Below are 15,817 nucleotides of genomic sequence, written 5' to 3'. Positions count from 1 at the left end.
ACAATTCAATAAATTAAATGATATGTTGTTAGATTTTTTTTTTTTTAAATGACACATTTTTGTCGAAGATTGCAGCACGAAGGAAAAAATAGATCATGAGCACTATTTAGGGGAAAGGTCGTAGTTGTGCCTGGCAGGTTACATGTACACTGCGTACTCACTCAGAGTACCACAAAGAGGATAATCGGCGGACAGAGTTTATACTGACAGTGGTGGATTCTTGAATCAGCATCATGGCTCTTCTCAGAGGTAAACAAACACGAAACTAATCAACCAAAGACAGAGGACGTGCATGCTGCAGGACTGTCGCTCTGCCGCCTTCAAAAATCATTAATTGTGTTAAAAATGAAGCAGCGATCATTGTCATGTAGTTTAATCACTACCACCCGCTGCAGTGAGAAGTTTGATGTGGATGAAAATGTGAATGTTTTGCAATCAGCAACACAGAAAATGAAGGTGAAAGGTGACAAGATCGTGTCAAAATCATTCACACTGAAAAGTTCTGCCATCCAAGAATCTTATTTATGAGAAGTTCAGAACAAATTACTAAATTGTCAGCAATGCTTGAAGAAGGACTTTGATTCTTTAATAAAGTAAACTAGTTATTGCATTATTAAAAGCCCACGTTTTAATACCCTCAATTCACAACTTTATTTAAAAAAATAAACATCATCTGTTATATCAATTGCAGATAAATGAATTGCAGCTGATATTACCCTGTGAAGTTTTGCTGAGTAGTAGTTTATAAAGTACTATGAAATTGTGTAACTTAAGTGAAATACAAAAAACAACAAGAATCAGGCTAAATTATGTCAATGTGATAAATGTACACAGTTTTGTCATGTGCTGAACCTGAGGCAGTAATGTTGGCTCTTCTCTTATTCTCTCATTTACTGGAAGTTTCACTTATTAACTTTACAGCATTTTCCAGCGTCTAAAAATCAAGGCATATTTCACAACACCAGACACACACACACACACACACACACACACATACACACACACACACACACACACCCTTCCAAGCCAAAGCTCAGGTCAAAGGCAGTTCATACTTCAAGATATCCTGAGCCGCCTGAAAAGTACATCAACACAGATTTCCAGTGTCATACTGGTATACTGCTACAATGTGCATCACTAAACAATTTATGTTACGCGTACTTAAAATGTAAAAAAAAAAAAAAGTATAGTCAGCATAGTTCCTATTAGTTCAAATTTGTTTATCTGAATAGGTCAATGACAATCCTGTAAATGTATAAGCACAATTCCATTTTTATTTTTTTTTATTTTGAATGTTTTCACATGAAGCAACAGGCAAAAAAAAATTAACATTTTATTTGTCTTCAACTTATCATGAACAGTCTGTGGGCATACAGTGTTTTCTTTAGAAGAAGGAAACACTTTATTTGTTGATTACAACAACTCTAACTTGCCAATAAAGCCATTCCCATCTGCTCTTATATTTATTATTTTGAATTTTTACAAAGTTGTCTTGAACAACAGGTGTAATATAAATAGATTTTTTAACAAATTTCCAAATTACTAAATCATTGAACATAATTATTTGTATCCCAGTGCGAATCATATCTGCCAAAGACTTATTTTATACTTTACCTTCAGGGCAGAATGTCCAAGAGATGCTGCTCCTCTTTATCCTTCAGTCCAGTAATTCCATCAGAGGTCTTTTTATCCTTTTTCCTCACGTCTTTATATCCTGCATCTTAACGAACTAAACGTGTCAACTCTCTCTGTGCAGTCTGTAGCACCCAGAACCTTCTGACGCTGTGATCTGGCTGTTGTTCACTGGTGGGTGGTGTGAAGTCTGTGTCACTGTTCCACTGTACGTTTCTCTGCAGGTGTATTTATCGTAGCTGCCAAGCGCACACCATTTGGTACCTATGGTGGCGTGCTGAAGGACCACAGTGCAACAGACATGGCTGAGCATGCAGCCAGAGCGGCTCTCGCTGCAGGCGGCGTGGCACCAGAACTTGTAAACAGTGTCATTATGGGAAACGTGATGCAGGTACATATAAGACAACAGATCAACAGACACATTTAACAGAGGTAGTGTATTTAACAGAATACACTACCTCTGTTAAGAGGATTATATGTTTTCTGACTAGTGTCCTTGTTTTGTTTTTTTTCCACATTTTAATTTCAGAGCTCAGCTGATGCCCCCTACATTGCTCGTCATGTGGGTCTGAGATGTGGTGTCCCCATCCCAGTGCCTGCTCTCACTGTTAACAGACTGTGTGGATCTGGTTTCCAAGCTATCATCAACGGCGCTCACGTAAGCAATCCACGATGAACATTTTGGCACATACAGTAGAATACAAATGTAGATACATACATATAGTACTTTATATTGAGTGTACCTGTGCACTCTGTCAGGTACACCTGTATAAGGTAATGTAATCCATAATAAATCATTGAGTGGTTTATTGTTGTTGTTTTGAGGTCTGGGTTAGTGATGGTTTTATAAAGGGCTGCTCCCTGCTTATATATTAATCAGGAAGGACAATGCAATAGAAACCCCTCTCAGTGTAAAGTATACCACTACAATACCTTTTATAAACTATAATCTCTGTGAAGTGTACACTTACATTTACAAGTTTATGCCACCATCGACTATGTAAAGATAGATGTGATGACGAGGTATTGTAATAATGTTCAGATTTTACAGGGTTACCCGATAAAGTGGCCACTGAGTGTCAAAGAGCCAGGTCCAGTCATTAGTAAATAAATGGACCTGTAATTAGTATTGCAAAAATATCAGTTTGACTGATGTGTGTTATCTGTTGTTGCTCCAAAACAAAAGCCCGTCACCTTGTGTGTTTGTAGGAGATTTGCCTCAGGGAGTCGGAGGTGGTTCTGTGCGGAGGCTCAGAGAGTATGAGCCAGGCCCCGTACGCTGTTCGCAACATACGATTTGGTACAAAATTTGGATTTGATCTCAAGGTAAGCTTGTGGATTATTTTCTCTTTTCATTTTTAATCCTCCAAAGAGTTGACAGAAAATGCATTTGAAGCCCTGGGATGATCATAAAGATGGCTTGTTATGTAACTCCAGAAGCTTCTGTCACAATGATTTGAACTTCTCCTCCTCTGATTGACAGCTAGAGGACACCTTGTGGGCTGGTCTGACTGACCTGCATATCAAAATCCCCATGGGCATTACTGCAGAAAACCTGGCAGAGAAATACCAGATCACACGAGAAGACTGCGATAACTACGCACACCAGACACAGCAGAAGTGGAAGGCGGGTAAGACTTGGCTTCATTTTTTCAACATCTTTAATAACACTTTCTGCTCATCCTATTATAACATAGAAATCCTTTACTTTTGAGAAAAAAGAGCTGCTACTTAGATACACCTATACAAATTAAGATGACATTCAAGGCCAAGCCAATTTATAATAGCTCAATCAGTCTTTTATTTTCTCTCATAGCTCATGAGGCCGGTCACTACACAGCAGAAATTGCTCCCATTGATGTGAAAGCTAAGAAGGGTAAAGTGTCCATGGCTCATGATGAACACCCTCGTCCTCAGACCACGCTGGAACAGATGGCCAAACTACCCCCCGTCTTCAAGAAGGGAGGGACCGTTACTGCAGCCAATGCTTCTGTGAGTTTACAGCTACAGTGTTATATTGAGGAGTGTTTCATTTCTGTATTTTAGTAGTCTTTTTTACAAACCAGACAAATCTTCCCCCGCCTTTTAAAAGGTTCAGCTGATGTAACATAGCCAAAGAAAGTTGTTGAAGGAGTTATGATATGGATGTGTCATTTGGAACAGATCTGTTTCAGTTTGAATGGGAGAAAGTAGAATACATATTAGTTTAGTTTTGTTTGCAGATTTTAAAAAATATTGCTAATATTGGTAAATGGTATTAAGTAACTGTACTTATAAAGCGCTTTTTACACAACATGTCACATTCACCCATTCCCACACACATTCATACGCTGATTGCAGAGGATTCTGTGTAAAGGCTGGACAACTCTACCACTGAGTCACAGCATTCAAATGAACCCGAGCATTAATCTTACCCTCATGATCTCTTTAGGGTGTATCTGACGGTGCTGCTGCCGTGGTGATTGCAAGTGAAGACGCTGTGAAAGAACACAAACTCACTCCACTGGCCAGAGTTGTGGCCTACCATGTGTCAGGATGTGACCCCAGCATCATGGGCATTGGTAAGGGGGTTGCCCTCACAATAATGATGATGTTCTTCTATTCCTTTGAATGACAAACTAAACTAATGTTGTAAGTGACATGGCTTCCTTATAGTGAGGTTTTTTTTTGATTATCCTATAAGGTCCTGTTCCAGCGATCACAGAAGCTCTCAAAAAGGCTGGTCTGACCCTCAACGACATGGATCTTGTGGAGGTTTGTAACGAGTAGAATAACTTTTACATGTGATCTTTTAGATTGTGTCATATATTTCAATCAGTGGAGGAGGAAGTACTCAGATCCTTCAATGTTCTAAAACATTTCTGGAGTTCTCCAAAGTCGTCTATCTTGGACAACTACCGTATTGTAAAGCTTTGTGTTTTTGAAATGTGGTGTAGCATAGTGAAAGTACTAGAGGAATTGTGCTTGGGAGAAAATGCATCTCTGCTCAAATGATTTGAAGATCTTATTTCTCAGTCCTGTCACTGAAATAATTTTCTTCACGCAGGTGAACGAGGCTTTTGCCTCTCAGTACCTTTCTGTTGCTAAGGCTCTTGGTCTTGATCCGGAGAAAACCAATGTTAATGGTGGCGCTATCGCCATCGGACATCCTCTCGGTGCTTCTGGAGCTCGCATCACTGGCCACCTGGTCCATCAACTCAGGTAACTTTTACCACAGTAATTATAGATTAGTATATCAGGGAAAATGTGTGCACTTAATAAGCTTGAATAATGAGCTTTTTTTTTCCAACAGGCGATGTGGAGGCAAGTACGCTGTTGGCTCTGCCTGCATTGGTGGAGGTCAAGGAATCGCCATCATCATTGAAAACTGCTGACTTGAGAAGCTGCAAATATCTGAAGATTCCTGTAAATGAATGTCTCACACCAACAACACCAATCGTATAAAATCAAATACAAATCACACATGCTAAAAACATTTCCTTAATATGAGTGACTAAGAATTATTTTTTCTCTCTGGCACACAATAAAATGTATTTTGCTGCTTCTATTGTAACTTTTTTTTAGACTATTTCTAAAAAAATGTACAATAAGCATCACTTCAGTGTTGCCTCTGAAGCCCTGTAATGTTAAGAGCTAACTCATACAAATAAAAACAGTGCTCATTAACAGTGGAAGCCAGAGAGTGTCTAGGTGTGTGCCTGAAAATGGATTAAGGTCCTTGATCACATCAACGTACAGCTAAATATTTACTCATAATTGACTATTAAAAAGAACTGTGATGTTTGCCTTAAAATGTTCTTTATCACTCCATTGTCAGGGAACTGTAAAACCAGAAAATGTGTCCTGTGGCCTGTGATCTGACCTGGCTTCAGCAGAACTGATTTTGTATTTGTGTCAGATGATCTCAATAAAAATAATTTTCAAAAAAAAGTGTTATTTTGATGTTTTCCTGATACCTGCACACGTGGTCAAACAAATAGGTGCTCACAGTGCAAATAAAAAAGATGAATAAAAACAGAAGCAAACCTTTCAATCCTTGACTATCATCAGTTTCACACCATCCTGAGGAGAACAAATCTATTTTAGTTAAGCAAGGAAAATAGCTTTAACAGACATTCAGCCACTATAAGCTCCTATTTTAGATCCAATAAAATCTCCCATTGTCTTGACCTTTTTACTTGTTAGTAATCTCATAAAGGGATCCTTAAACTTTCTCTGTTGATTTGTTACATTGCTCAGAATGGTTTTAGGGTTCAGGAAATAATCATAAATTACCATGAAAACCTACAACAAATCACTGAAGGGTGGTATCTGTTAATGTTTGGGTTATAATATAGATCTTAAAATTATAAACAATCTTTACAAGCTTTCTGTGAAGCCTGTTTGTTTATATTATATTACTAAAAAAAGATTGTGTTTTCCGGCTAAAGAGATTGTTTATTATTTTTGAATTTGTCTTTTTTTTTTTCTTTCACTTTGGAAAAGTACAAAGTTGGGAAGTGTGTTGTTTTTTAAGAGTAATTTTCATTATTTTCCCCAGGCGAAAAGAAGCTCTATACAGTCATTAATTGCTTTATAGTGTATGTGAAGATAAAACGATCATACATATTTGGATAGAAATATACTTTTACTACAGGAACTAAAATTAGAATTTTTTTTAATTCAGCTGAAATCTCGGTGAGAATCAGTCATAAAAAAAATATATGTACGTAGATTTATTTTTATTCTTCTTACAGGCTTATTTTTATTTTTATTTTTTCCATTTTCCACGAAGAGGTACTTTTGGACTACAATGACCATCACATCCTTGTAACTTTGCGTGTTGACGTCAACATGCAGCGTCCTTATATACGTCACATGCCCGGATGTCGTTCTTTTTTTCATAGCCAAGGTAAGACACCCTTGCCTTCGTGTTACTGATGGAATAAAATCTGTTTTCATCCGTGTTAAAGAATAAGAATTACAGTTGCCGGCTATCAGGGGACGAATCCTTGTATATCAACGATGCGTTAGACATCGTTATTATTATGATTTATCCATGAAGTTACTGTATTAATGGACAGTTTGATGTCTCGGTGCCAAGGCCGCCGGTTAGCCATACTGCTGCCTACAACGTTAGCTACCTAGCTCCCAGAAACGTGTTGCCCTCTTCGGTCGTTTTCTGTTCCGTAAACGCCGACAAATCCGTTGTGTCATTCTTCAGGTTTACATTTAAGTTAATAATGCAACATTGAAGAGACAAATGCCAAGCTAACCTGTAGCAGCAGGGTGACTATTATATATTCTGAAATGCTAAGTGCTAACGTTAGCTATATGAAGTTGCATATTTTACATTATAAATTGCTGAAATATACTGAACTACTTAAAGGGAAACGTTTTCTATGTTTTTGATTTGTTCTAATGCATTGTGTGAGTTTGAAGACCAGAGTTCCCCTGGAGGCTGTTTTAGTTAATGTGTTAGTGTTTGTTTAATGTAGTGGATAGATAAATAAATAATACTTTATTGTCAGCCTTGCCTCCCAGCTGCTCTGTTTGCGGCCCAGCAATTAAGACAAAACACAAAGATACAAACATTACACCAGGAGTTACTGAGCCTCTGTATACAATGAACTGTTTCAAGACTGGAACACTTTCTTGGTCATGTATTTATTTAAAAAATAAAAATAAAAGTCAAATGATACTCTGTTGAAGTCTTGCACCTTTTGCACTTTGTGTCAGATGGCAGAGGGAGACAAGAAAGTTTCCAAGAGGCGGCACGGGAGCCGGAACCCGACCCTGGCCCGTGGCATCGGTCGGTACTCCCGGTCCGCCATGTTCGGCCGCAGGGCCGCGTACAAGCGCAAGTCCAAGACCACTGAGACCAAGGTGAGGGCAGACCTGTTACACTCTGAGGTGAATGAGAAAAGGAGTTGTGTGAACGTCACATTTAATTGCATATATATTTACTCTTGTTTCAGGTGGAGAAAAGGACAAAGGCGAAGCCCCAAGCCACAGTTGTTAAGACTGTCGGAGGAGACAAGAATGGCGGCACTCGTGTTGTCAAGCTGCGCAAGATGGTGAGTAATGTGAATTTCCTGTATTTCTCCTTAAATTTGTACTTCAAAGTGTTATGCACTTACTAAATGCAGATCAATTATTTGAAGGACAGGACAAGAGTTAACACATCTTTTGAACTTTTCATGAAAGCTGGTAGTTCTGTTCTCCCAATACAATGCACATGTATGCCTTTTGTCCATGCAAGTTTTTCCAAAGTATTTCTCTTGCATTTTGTATAATCTGCCGTTTTCTGCTGTAGCCCCGCTACTACCCCACAGAGGATGTTCCCCGCAAGCTGAAGAGCCACGGTAAAAAACCCTTCTGCCAGCACAAGAGGAAGCTGCGCGCCTCCATCACTCCAGGATCTGTCCTTGTTCTGCTCACCGGTCGCCACCGTGGAAAGGTAAAAAATAATTTCTAACACGTCTTGATAATGACTCCATATAACAGGTTATAGATGTTAACTGTGAAGGCCAAAGAGAACTTGAGGTGTGTCTTAAACATCATTATACACAGGATGAAGAACTGATGTTTAGAGAAGACCTTGATTGTGATGATGCAGACAACAGTTTGGACATATCATTCACATGTCATGCGTGATCAAATGTAAACTCAATGAGACTGAAATTATAGAACTCGGATTGAGTCAAGCTTTATGCTCAATAATCAACAGATCCCTATTAAGGACTTTTACTAGACAACAGAAGTATGACACCTGGGCGGGCTGAACAACATATTTCCAACCTGTTTTTATGTGATTTGTCACTTATTCATAAAATTGCTGTGTGCATGGGAGAGCGCAGAAACACGTCAGCAGAGAGAATGGGAGCGATAAGGACTACTGTCCGTACATCTCTTGTAAATTCACCGGTTGATGTGCCTTGCTCTCAAATGTCAATGTACAGCTGCTGATTCTGTGCTGAACCACTATAAATATCAGATCGATATTTATAAACAGTGTTTTCTTTAATAGATACTACCGCTAAATCCCTGTGCAAAGTCTCAGTGGAAAAAACTGCTTGTGGTGCCATGAAGACCTGCTAAACATATAGAAAGATGTTAGACCCATGAAAAAATATTTTTAGCCTACTTTCACGCAAACTGGTCTTTAACAGAAAGTGTTAATATTTCAAATGCTGCTTGGTCTTCTCCTGTCACACTGTCTGCTATCATGCCGGTACCAGCTGAAGGCTGTGTGTGACAACACTCAGCAGCTTGCCCTGATTAATGTCACAGCCTGCTGTAGTCAATGCTGTAAACTCAATTTTTAAACAATTTCTGTTCCAGAGGGCTGTGTTCTCCCCCAAAACTGGAGATATAGTTCCTAAACACATGTTTGTTGTTTATCTGACTCACACACTGCAGGTACATACACACCCTCTAAATGAAGGGTGTGTTTGTGACATGTTCCAAAATGGCCTAGCTCATACAAGATTGTTTCTTAAAATAATGTCCATTTGAGTCAGAGTCTTTATTATCTATTAAAAGCTCAGCTGTAACATCCAGAACATCTGTTCCTACAAATTCACTTCCTGTGATTAGAGATGCACCGACACCACTTTTTTGCAAACAAAGTACTTACATTTGGGTACTCACCGATACAGAGTACCGTTGCGAGTACTAAATGCCCTGATCAGCATCTGTTTCTTTGGTCAAAAGTCTCTGAAGCACGGTCACAGCAGGAATTACATCTGATGCTAAAGCATCAGACGAGCTCACTTTTCGTGTTAACTCTTGAAACGGAGCCAAAACAACAACGTTTTTTCCAGAAGTGTGCGCTGCAAGATTGTCGGCAGGTTCATATTCGTGGCCAAATATTCCCAGAGCCCGCTTCTGCTCGGTGAGAGACTGTAGCATGTAGTACGTGCTATTCCAGCGCATCTGCACGTCTTGTTGGAGTCTTCTTACAGGCTGGTTGAGCTGCAGCTGAATGTCTTCCAGGCGGGAGTAGGCTAATGCCGAATGCTTAAAATGTCCAACAACTTCACGTCTGACTGACACCGCGGAAGCTACACTCCTGAGCCAAAAGTCCTTCGTTAACAGTTAGCTGTAGCGTGTGAGCCACGCACGGTAGGCTGGGGAGTGCACAGTTTACAGTCTGCTTTTCTTTTGTCGTCATTGTTTATGCTGAGAAAACACCGCTGACATCTCGCTTTTCTCCGCTTACCCGTCAAACTGAGGAGACGCCCATCCGCCGTTAAGTGGTATCGGTGCCGTTGTAGCCGCGTAGTCTTAAGAGTATGAGTACTTAAAGGCGGCATCAGACCGATGCCGAATACTGGTGTTGGGTCATCCCTACCTGTGATCATCAGCCGACAGCATCTATTACTGTCATGTAATCTGGGCAACGAGCCCCACACCAACTAGTATATGATTGGCTACCTGATCATACACTGATGTTTCAGTGATGGCACCTAGTGCGGCTAAATAAATACTAAACGAACACTCTGAAAAAGACGCTGGGTGCAGCGGTTGCTTTTGCAGAACCCACATGCTGCTGATTTCACAAGATTTATTGGCAAATGCTTTAAGAAACTAATGTAGTGCATTAGCTGACCTCTAGCGGTTAGAGGCGCTAACTTTTTATCAATGGTTGACTCATCAGCCCTCTGCTACAAACACACTAACATGAAATGAACAAATACCCACTGATCAACTACCGCTATCCGATGTGTCTGTTTTGCCTTAATAAAACAGTTTATTACGTGAGCTCAGAAGCTAATTAGTGGGCTATCCTAGTAGCTCATAAGAGAGACAGTTGTATGAAGGGTAGGATAGAACATGTTCACATAAATGAAACTTTCTTGTTTATAAGGTTCAGTCTTGAGATTGTAGTTGTAGCTTCATTGATAACCTAAAAGACTCTGAACTATTAAGAAAACACAGTGTGCATTGACTGCTCCTTTACACTTTCAGAAGCTCACATCTGTTGTTGATGATATTTTAATCATCCAATAAAATAGTGATACTTTTAACCCAGCTCAAATAGCATATGATGAAAAAAGTAAATAAAGGGTGTTATGCATCAAGTTTCATGGAGAAGCATGCTGATTGGTGATTAAATCCACAGGTTGAGTCATGTCTAGTTTAGGAGTGAAAAAGTTGTATCATGAATGTTGTTGTTTTTTCCCTCAATCCGATAAACCAGATCCATCATCCTATCGGTGGGATTTGTTCTCCATAACCCCACGTATAATTCTGATATTTGTCAATATATTTATTTTATGTTGAGAGAATTGAAATGTTTTCTAACAGTACATTTATAAATAATCCAGTTTATATCAATAAATTAAAACAGCCATTTGACTTACAAAACGTACTGATTGTTGAAAAATTCTAGTTACGAAACATTTTTTTTTTGGTTTCACTGAGTTATAATCAAACAAAACAGCCCTTTACTTTTCTGCACTGACCTCAGATTTACACTCGTATAGATGTAACACATGCGAGTCTAATGCTGGAATCATAGGACCGGGCAATTAATAGTTTAAATTACAATGTTTGCGATCATGAAATCGAAATGAAACCATTACATGCAGTGTTGAGCTGGTTTTGGCGTGCGTGTGGTTATAGTTTGTTCACATGAGTACATCACCACTACCTCATCATTGTGCATCTGATTTTTGCTGTAATCGAGCAGCCCTGGTTTTACAGTAAACAGCTGTGGCGTTTTACAACTGAAATTACACTTACCCGTACACCGTTGGTGTAAATGTGGCTGACTTTTTTTTCTCCCCTAGTGTCTGAGATAAAGCTCTCAAATGTTCAACATCATGAGAGCATGATCAGTTGCCATTGTCAATGAACGCTTGTTTTCAAAAGATATTGTCCACACAAATGAATTGGTAGTGTGTCCTTATTGTGCATGAAAATAACAAGCATACTCAAAACATGACTATAATCACGCCCTCTATACCAGAGACACTGTCCCTCTCTCCCACACTCAAACGTTACACGGGCAAGTTATGGAAGCATGTGAGTGTGCCTACACACACTTTGAGTGGTGACTGACCTAAATAATGTTTCAGCTATCAAATGGACAGGTAGAGCCCTCTGGATAAAGCAAGCACTGTGTCAAGTGTATTTATTTTTCACCTTCTAAATCAAGTTAATCCTAATATGATTATTTATACAAGAGCCTTTAGTACGAGTTTTCTGTGGACAGGGTTTCACCTGTGAATAAATGTGTGGTTGATGCATTAACACAATTGTTTGTGGTTACTGATGATACCCGTGTTTTGTTTTCAGCGTGTGGTGTTCCTGAAGCAGCTCTCAAGTGGTCTCCTGCTTGTCACTGGTAAGGATGAGTATTTATGAGAGTAAAATCTTGTTTATGCAATATTTGTACACAAGAGTAAATTCATTAATATTCAAAATTAAAATCCCTTAGCAAGTTGAAAGGCTTATTTAAAAATCTTTTTCAATACTCTTTTCTCCTTTCACCCCCTCCCTCCCCTCAGGCCCTCTTGCCCTGAACAGAGTCCCCCTGCGCAGGGCCCACCAGAAGTTTGTCATTGCCACAAACACCAAAATCGACATCTCTGGCATGAAGATCCCCAAAACTCTGAATGACGCCTACTTCAAGAAGAAGAAGCTGAGGAGGCCCCGTCATCAGGAGGGAGAGATCTTTGATACAGAAAAAGAGGTGAACTAACTTAAATGATAAATATTTTTGACCATTACAATTGGAATTGGTCCCTTTATGTGCAGAATGTGATGCAATGTTTTTTTCTTCTGCAGAAGTACCAACTGACAGAGCAGAGGAAAGAAGACCAGAAAGCAGTTGATGCTCAGCTCCTGCCCTTAATCAAGAAAGTCCCTCAGATGAAAGGGTACCTGCGCTCTTCCTTCTGCCTGTCTAATGGTGTTTATCCACACAAGCTGGTTTTCTAAATGTGATGTAATAAACAGTACCACCGTCATTTGACTTGTCTTGCCTCCATTATTCTTTACGTTTTGGTTTCAAGGAATTATTTTACAGCCTTTCCAAAAACATTGCAGTATATCCAGGGCTCAGTATATTTTATTCTGTGATGATTGTCTTAAGCCTATGGCAACTATGAATATAAAATGGTGTCCAAGCTTTATTCAGCATAATGGCAACTTGTAAAAAATATCTGCTGTATACCACTGACATATTGTATTGAACTAGACTAAAAATAGACTCTTATTGCAGTTTTCAATTTCCAGGATGGTGGCTGAAATGTTAGTAAATTAGGTTTAGGGTAGTAACCACTTGAGCTGGATCACAGGTTATTGTATGAATACATGACCTGAAAACAAGAGCATCATGTTATGGGATTTAAGTTTCACCATTTAATTGGTGTATTATTGCACAGAAATCACCACAACAGGTATTGACCTAGACAGCTTAAAAGCTACGCTTTATTTAAAAAAATGACACGTCTAATGTAACAAGACAAAAATAAATACAAGTGTTTCATCTCTTTAACATGGCCACGTATTTTTATCCTCAAAAACAAAGTAGAAAGCAGCACAGAAAAAGGCAGCGGCCCCTTGCCAAGGAATGATAAGTGCCTTTGTCGAGTCAGTCAGTACTGTATGCATGGTCAGCTGATGGGGAGAAAATGCGTTCTCTCAGCCGGACTTGAACAGCAGAATGGCCACCTGACCCAAGTAGAAGTAAATGAAATGCTTGGTCTCATGAGTCACATAGCTGCCAAAGTTTCTTCCAACGATGCAGTGCCAGGTCGGGTTATATTTCTTGTCAAATTCCTGTGTGGGAAAATGAAATGTCAAATGTTAGGAGATTAATTAAACCAAGACATATCTTGTAAAAATACACTGAAGTATAGTAAATAAGACGAAAGTGAAACAACAACCAGTCTCAAAGGTCTCATCTACCAACTAATACACCCGTCTGCACTCGTGATTTTTACTTAGAACATTTAAAATTCTTTACCTAAATTAAACATGGCAACAAAAATAGGTGTTTTCGGACCGCCAAACTATTGGAACCCTCCCTCCTTTTTATTGATTGTACAGGAACCCTATTTAAGTCCTGCTACAGAGTAGGTTACATGGCGGCGAATGCGGACAGAAAAAAGTCCTCATGGTGTGTACTTCTAAGAAAACTCCCTAGTGGATAGTTCCTCTTCAAAAAGTCCCCAGACCTCTGAAGTCCAAAACCATCTTTATGATCACAACAAAAATATTTTCCCAGCATTCTCAACAAATTTGCAATTGAGAAGAAATTGAATGGTCCTAAGTGTTAAAACTACATTTCTAAAAGAATATTCATTAATTTTGAGCCGGTGATTTTATTGTACATCTTAGATCTCTGCCAGTACGATGATTTTAAAAATCCTTTTAGGCCTAAAGGGGTAGAAAACTGGAAAGTGTATGTTCTCTTACAACAAGAAGTGCATGAAGGAGAATATATATTTTCCCCCTCATAGTTAGATAAGTGCCATTTCCTGTACTAGGCAGGATTCCAGTAAGTAAAAAAAAAAAAAAATGTGGGAAAGTGGCGTTTGAAGGACAGTCAGTCCAAGAGGAGCAGGTTTCCACAGAGAGTGGAAGCAATTGCAAATACCAGTCTGGGTGTGTAACAGGAAGGATGGGGGGGGGGGGGGTGTATGGAAAGTCAGGGAGCGCAAACTGGCTTTTACGTCAGTGGTTGCAGTCCGACAACTTTTTTAAAAAACGTCAATTAAATAGAAATACAAGCTTTGTTTGGAATAACAAATCGCATGGTTTGAGTTACTTAGGAAAGCCACAATGTGCTTTGGATTAAATGTAAGGTGTTGGACGCGTCGGCAGTGCATTTACCTTTTTGATGTATGCTGCGATATCTTTCTCGATGTTGTACTTCTCCAGCGCCTGAGTAGCACACTCCACGGCATCCTGCTGCATGTCCTCCGACATGTCGGCATTTTTGATCACTGCCTTCCTTTCAGACATGGTTGCCCTGGGAAACCAAAACACAGCGGTGGAATCATCATCATCATCATCTTCACAGGCGCATTGGCACGCACCAAGCACCAAATACACATTCAAAAACGCCATCAGGTCTAAATCCATGAGCATCCGAGAAAATAAAAAAAAAAGTCCTCATCCTCGTTTGTCTTTTGAGAAATAAATCAAAAGCATTCGAGGACTTTTGAGCAAGAAAAATAAAATAATAGTGACGATGCTATCATTACATAATAACTGACACATCTCAACGAGCCTTTTCTACAAGTGTTGCATAACTTCCATCAGCTCGCTGGATGCGCGCTCTGCGTAGTTTCTATGGATACGCAAGACATTTGAGATTATCGTCTCAAATGTAACCCCGAGGTTTCAACCACAATCATATGACACATGATCCTGGAAAAATGACAACACAATCCAGCGATTATAACGTGAACAAACTCGCTTTCAAACGTGCACGACGCCGTAATAAACACCACAACATCATAAATACAATCGTTTGGTATAAAGAGGGAAATTTAATTTAACTGAAGGTGCCGTAAGAAAACGATTTTTACTCGGAAAAACCTCGCTACGTTTCTGATTTATCCACGATGATCTGTTGATTACCTTCAGGCGCAGGGTAAGTAGCTACTCATTCATCCCACAACAGGCGAAAATACCGTGAAATAGTGAACACAGAGGTTACCGATTTCTAATTTATAAAGACATTAAATTAGCTATGTTGACATGTTCCGCATGAATATAAGTTAAGTATACCTACTTGTCTCCTGTTTAGTGTTTATAATTTTTAAAGAGACGACCGCTCCGTCTGCGACAACTCCCGCGAAGTGGTTGACACAAAAGTAATGTGGGTGTGTGGCGGTTAGAGACTGCTGCTTTGACGTGTTTCAATTGGCTGATATTAATGCACGGCTCGCTGTCATTGGTTTAGCCCTGCCAATCTTTCTGGTGTTTCTGCCTGCATTTTGTTTCAACCCATCATGCACTGCGAGATTACAGGTTGCCGTGGAAACCACTGTAAATAACATTCTCATGCCGTCTCACAGTGCGACTGCATTGGGGCTCTCTATGCGCTTGTAGAGAAACAGCTGGATAAACGCAACAGTTTGTTTTTTTCAGATGCTGATTCTTAAGGTTTGCAAAAGTATAACATTATTTGAAGGGCCGTTTTGTCCACAGATCATATCTGGAGTGTTATACTGCCACCATG

General features: G+C 39.4%; 3 protein-coding genes across 4 annotated transcripts; 2 read left to right on the top strand and 1 right to left on the bottom strand.

The window, feature by feature from the left end:
• Positions 1 to 91: 91 nt before the first annotated feature.
• acaa2 (acetyl-CoA acyltransferase 2) lies at positions 92 to 5,562 on the top strand. Its single transcript, XM_020643896.3, has 10 exons — positions 92 to 249; positions 1,857 to 2,023; positions 2,162 to 2,290; positions 2,842 to 2,958; positions 3,116 to 3,263; positions 3,449 to 3,624; positions 4,064 to 4,193; positions 4,316 to 4,386; positions 4,679 to 4,833; positions 4,925 to 5,562. The coding sequence occupies exons 1-10, from the start codon at positions 234 to 236 to the stop codon at positions 5,004 to 5,006; spliced, it is 1,191 nt and encodes a 396-aa protein (XP_020499552.1). The 5' UTR covers positions 92 to 233; the 3' UTR covers positions 5,007 to 5,562.
• Positions 5,563 to 7,335: 1,773 nt separating this feature from the next.
• rpl6 (ribosomal protein L6) lies at positions 7,336 to 12,590 on the top strand. Its single transcript, XM_020643884.3, has 6 exons — positions 7,336 to 7,497; positions 7,590 to 7,688; positions 7,928 to 8,071; positions 11,917 to 11,965; positions 12,129 to 12,313; positions 12,409 to 12,590. Exons 1-6 carry the CDS (start codon positions 7,351 to 7,353, stop codon positions 12,559 to 12,561), a joined length of 777 nt encoding a protein of 258 aa, XP_020499540.1. The 5' UTR covers positions 7,336 to 7,350; the 3' UTR covers positions 12,562 to 12,590.
• A 435-nt stretch (positions 12,591 to 13,025) lies between these two features.
• On the bottom strand, positions 13,026 to 15,503 carry dynll1 (dynein, light chain, LC8-type 1). 2 transcript variants are annotated; one of them, XM_020643885.3, is made up of 3 exons: positions 15,368 to 15,503; positions 14,461 to 14,599; positions 13,026 to 13,404 (listed from the first exon to the last, which is right to left on the bottom strand). In XM_020643885.3, the coding sequence occupies exons 2-3, from the start codon at positions 14,590 to 14,592 to the stop codon at positions 13,267 to 13,269; spliced, it is 270 nt and encodes an 89-aa protein (XP_020499541.1). In that variant the 5' UTR covers positions 14,593 to 14,599; positions 15,368 to 15,503; the 3' UTR covers positions 13,026 to 13,266. The 2 variants fall into 2 exon arrangements, with proteins under 2 accessions (XP_020499541.1, XP_020499542.1); XM_020643886.3 differs by having other exon boundaries at positions 15,364 to 15,447.
• Positions 15,504 to 15,817: the final 314 nt, after the last annotated feature.

The sequence above is a fragment of the Labrus bergylta genome, chromosome 2, assembly GCF_963930695.1.
Source record: "Labrus bergylta chromosome 2, fLabBer1.1, whole genome shotgun sequence".
Taxonomy (NCBI): domain Eukaryota; kingdom Metazoa; phylum Chordata; class Actinopteri; order Labriformes; family Labridae; genus Labrus; species Labrus bergylta.
Note: the sequence above shows the minus strand (reverse complement) of the source record. Positions and strands in the feature narration are given on the sequence as shown.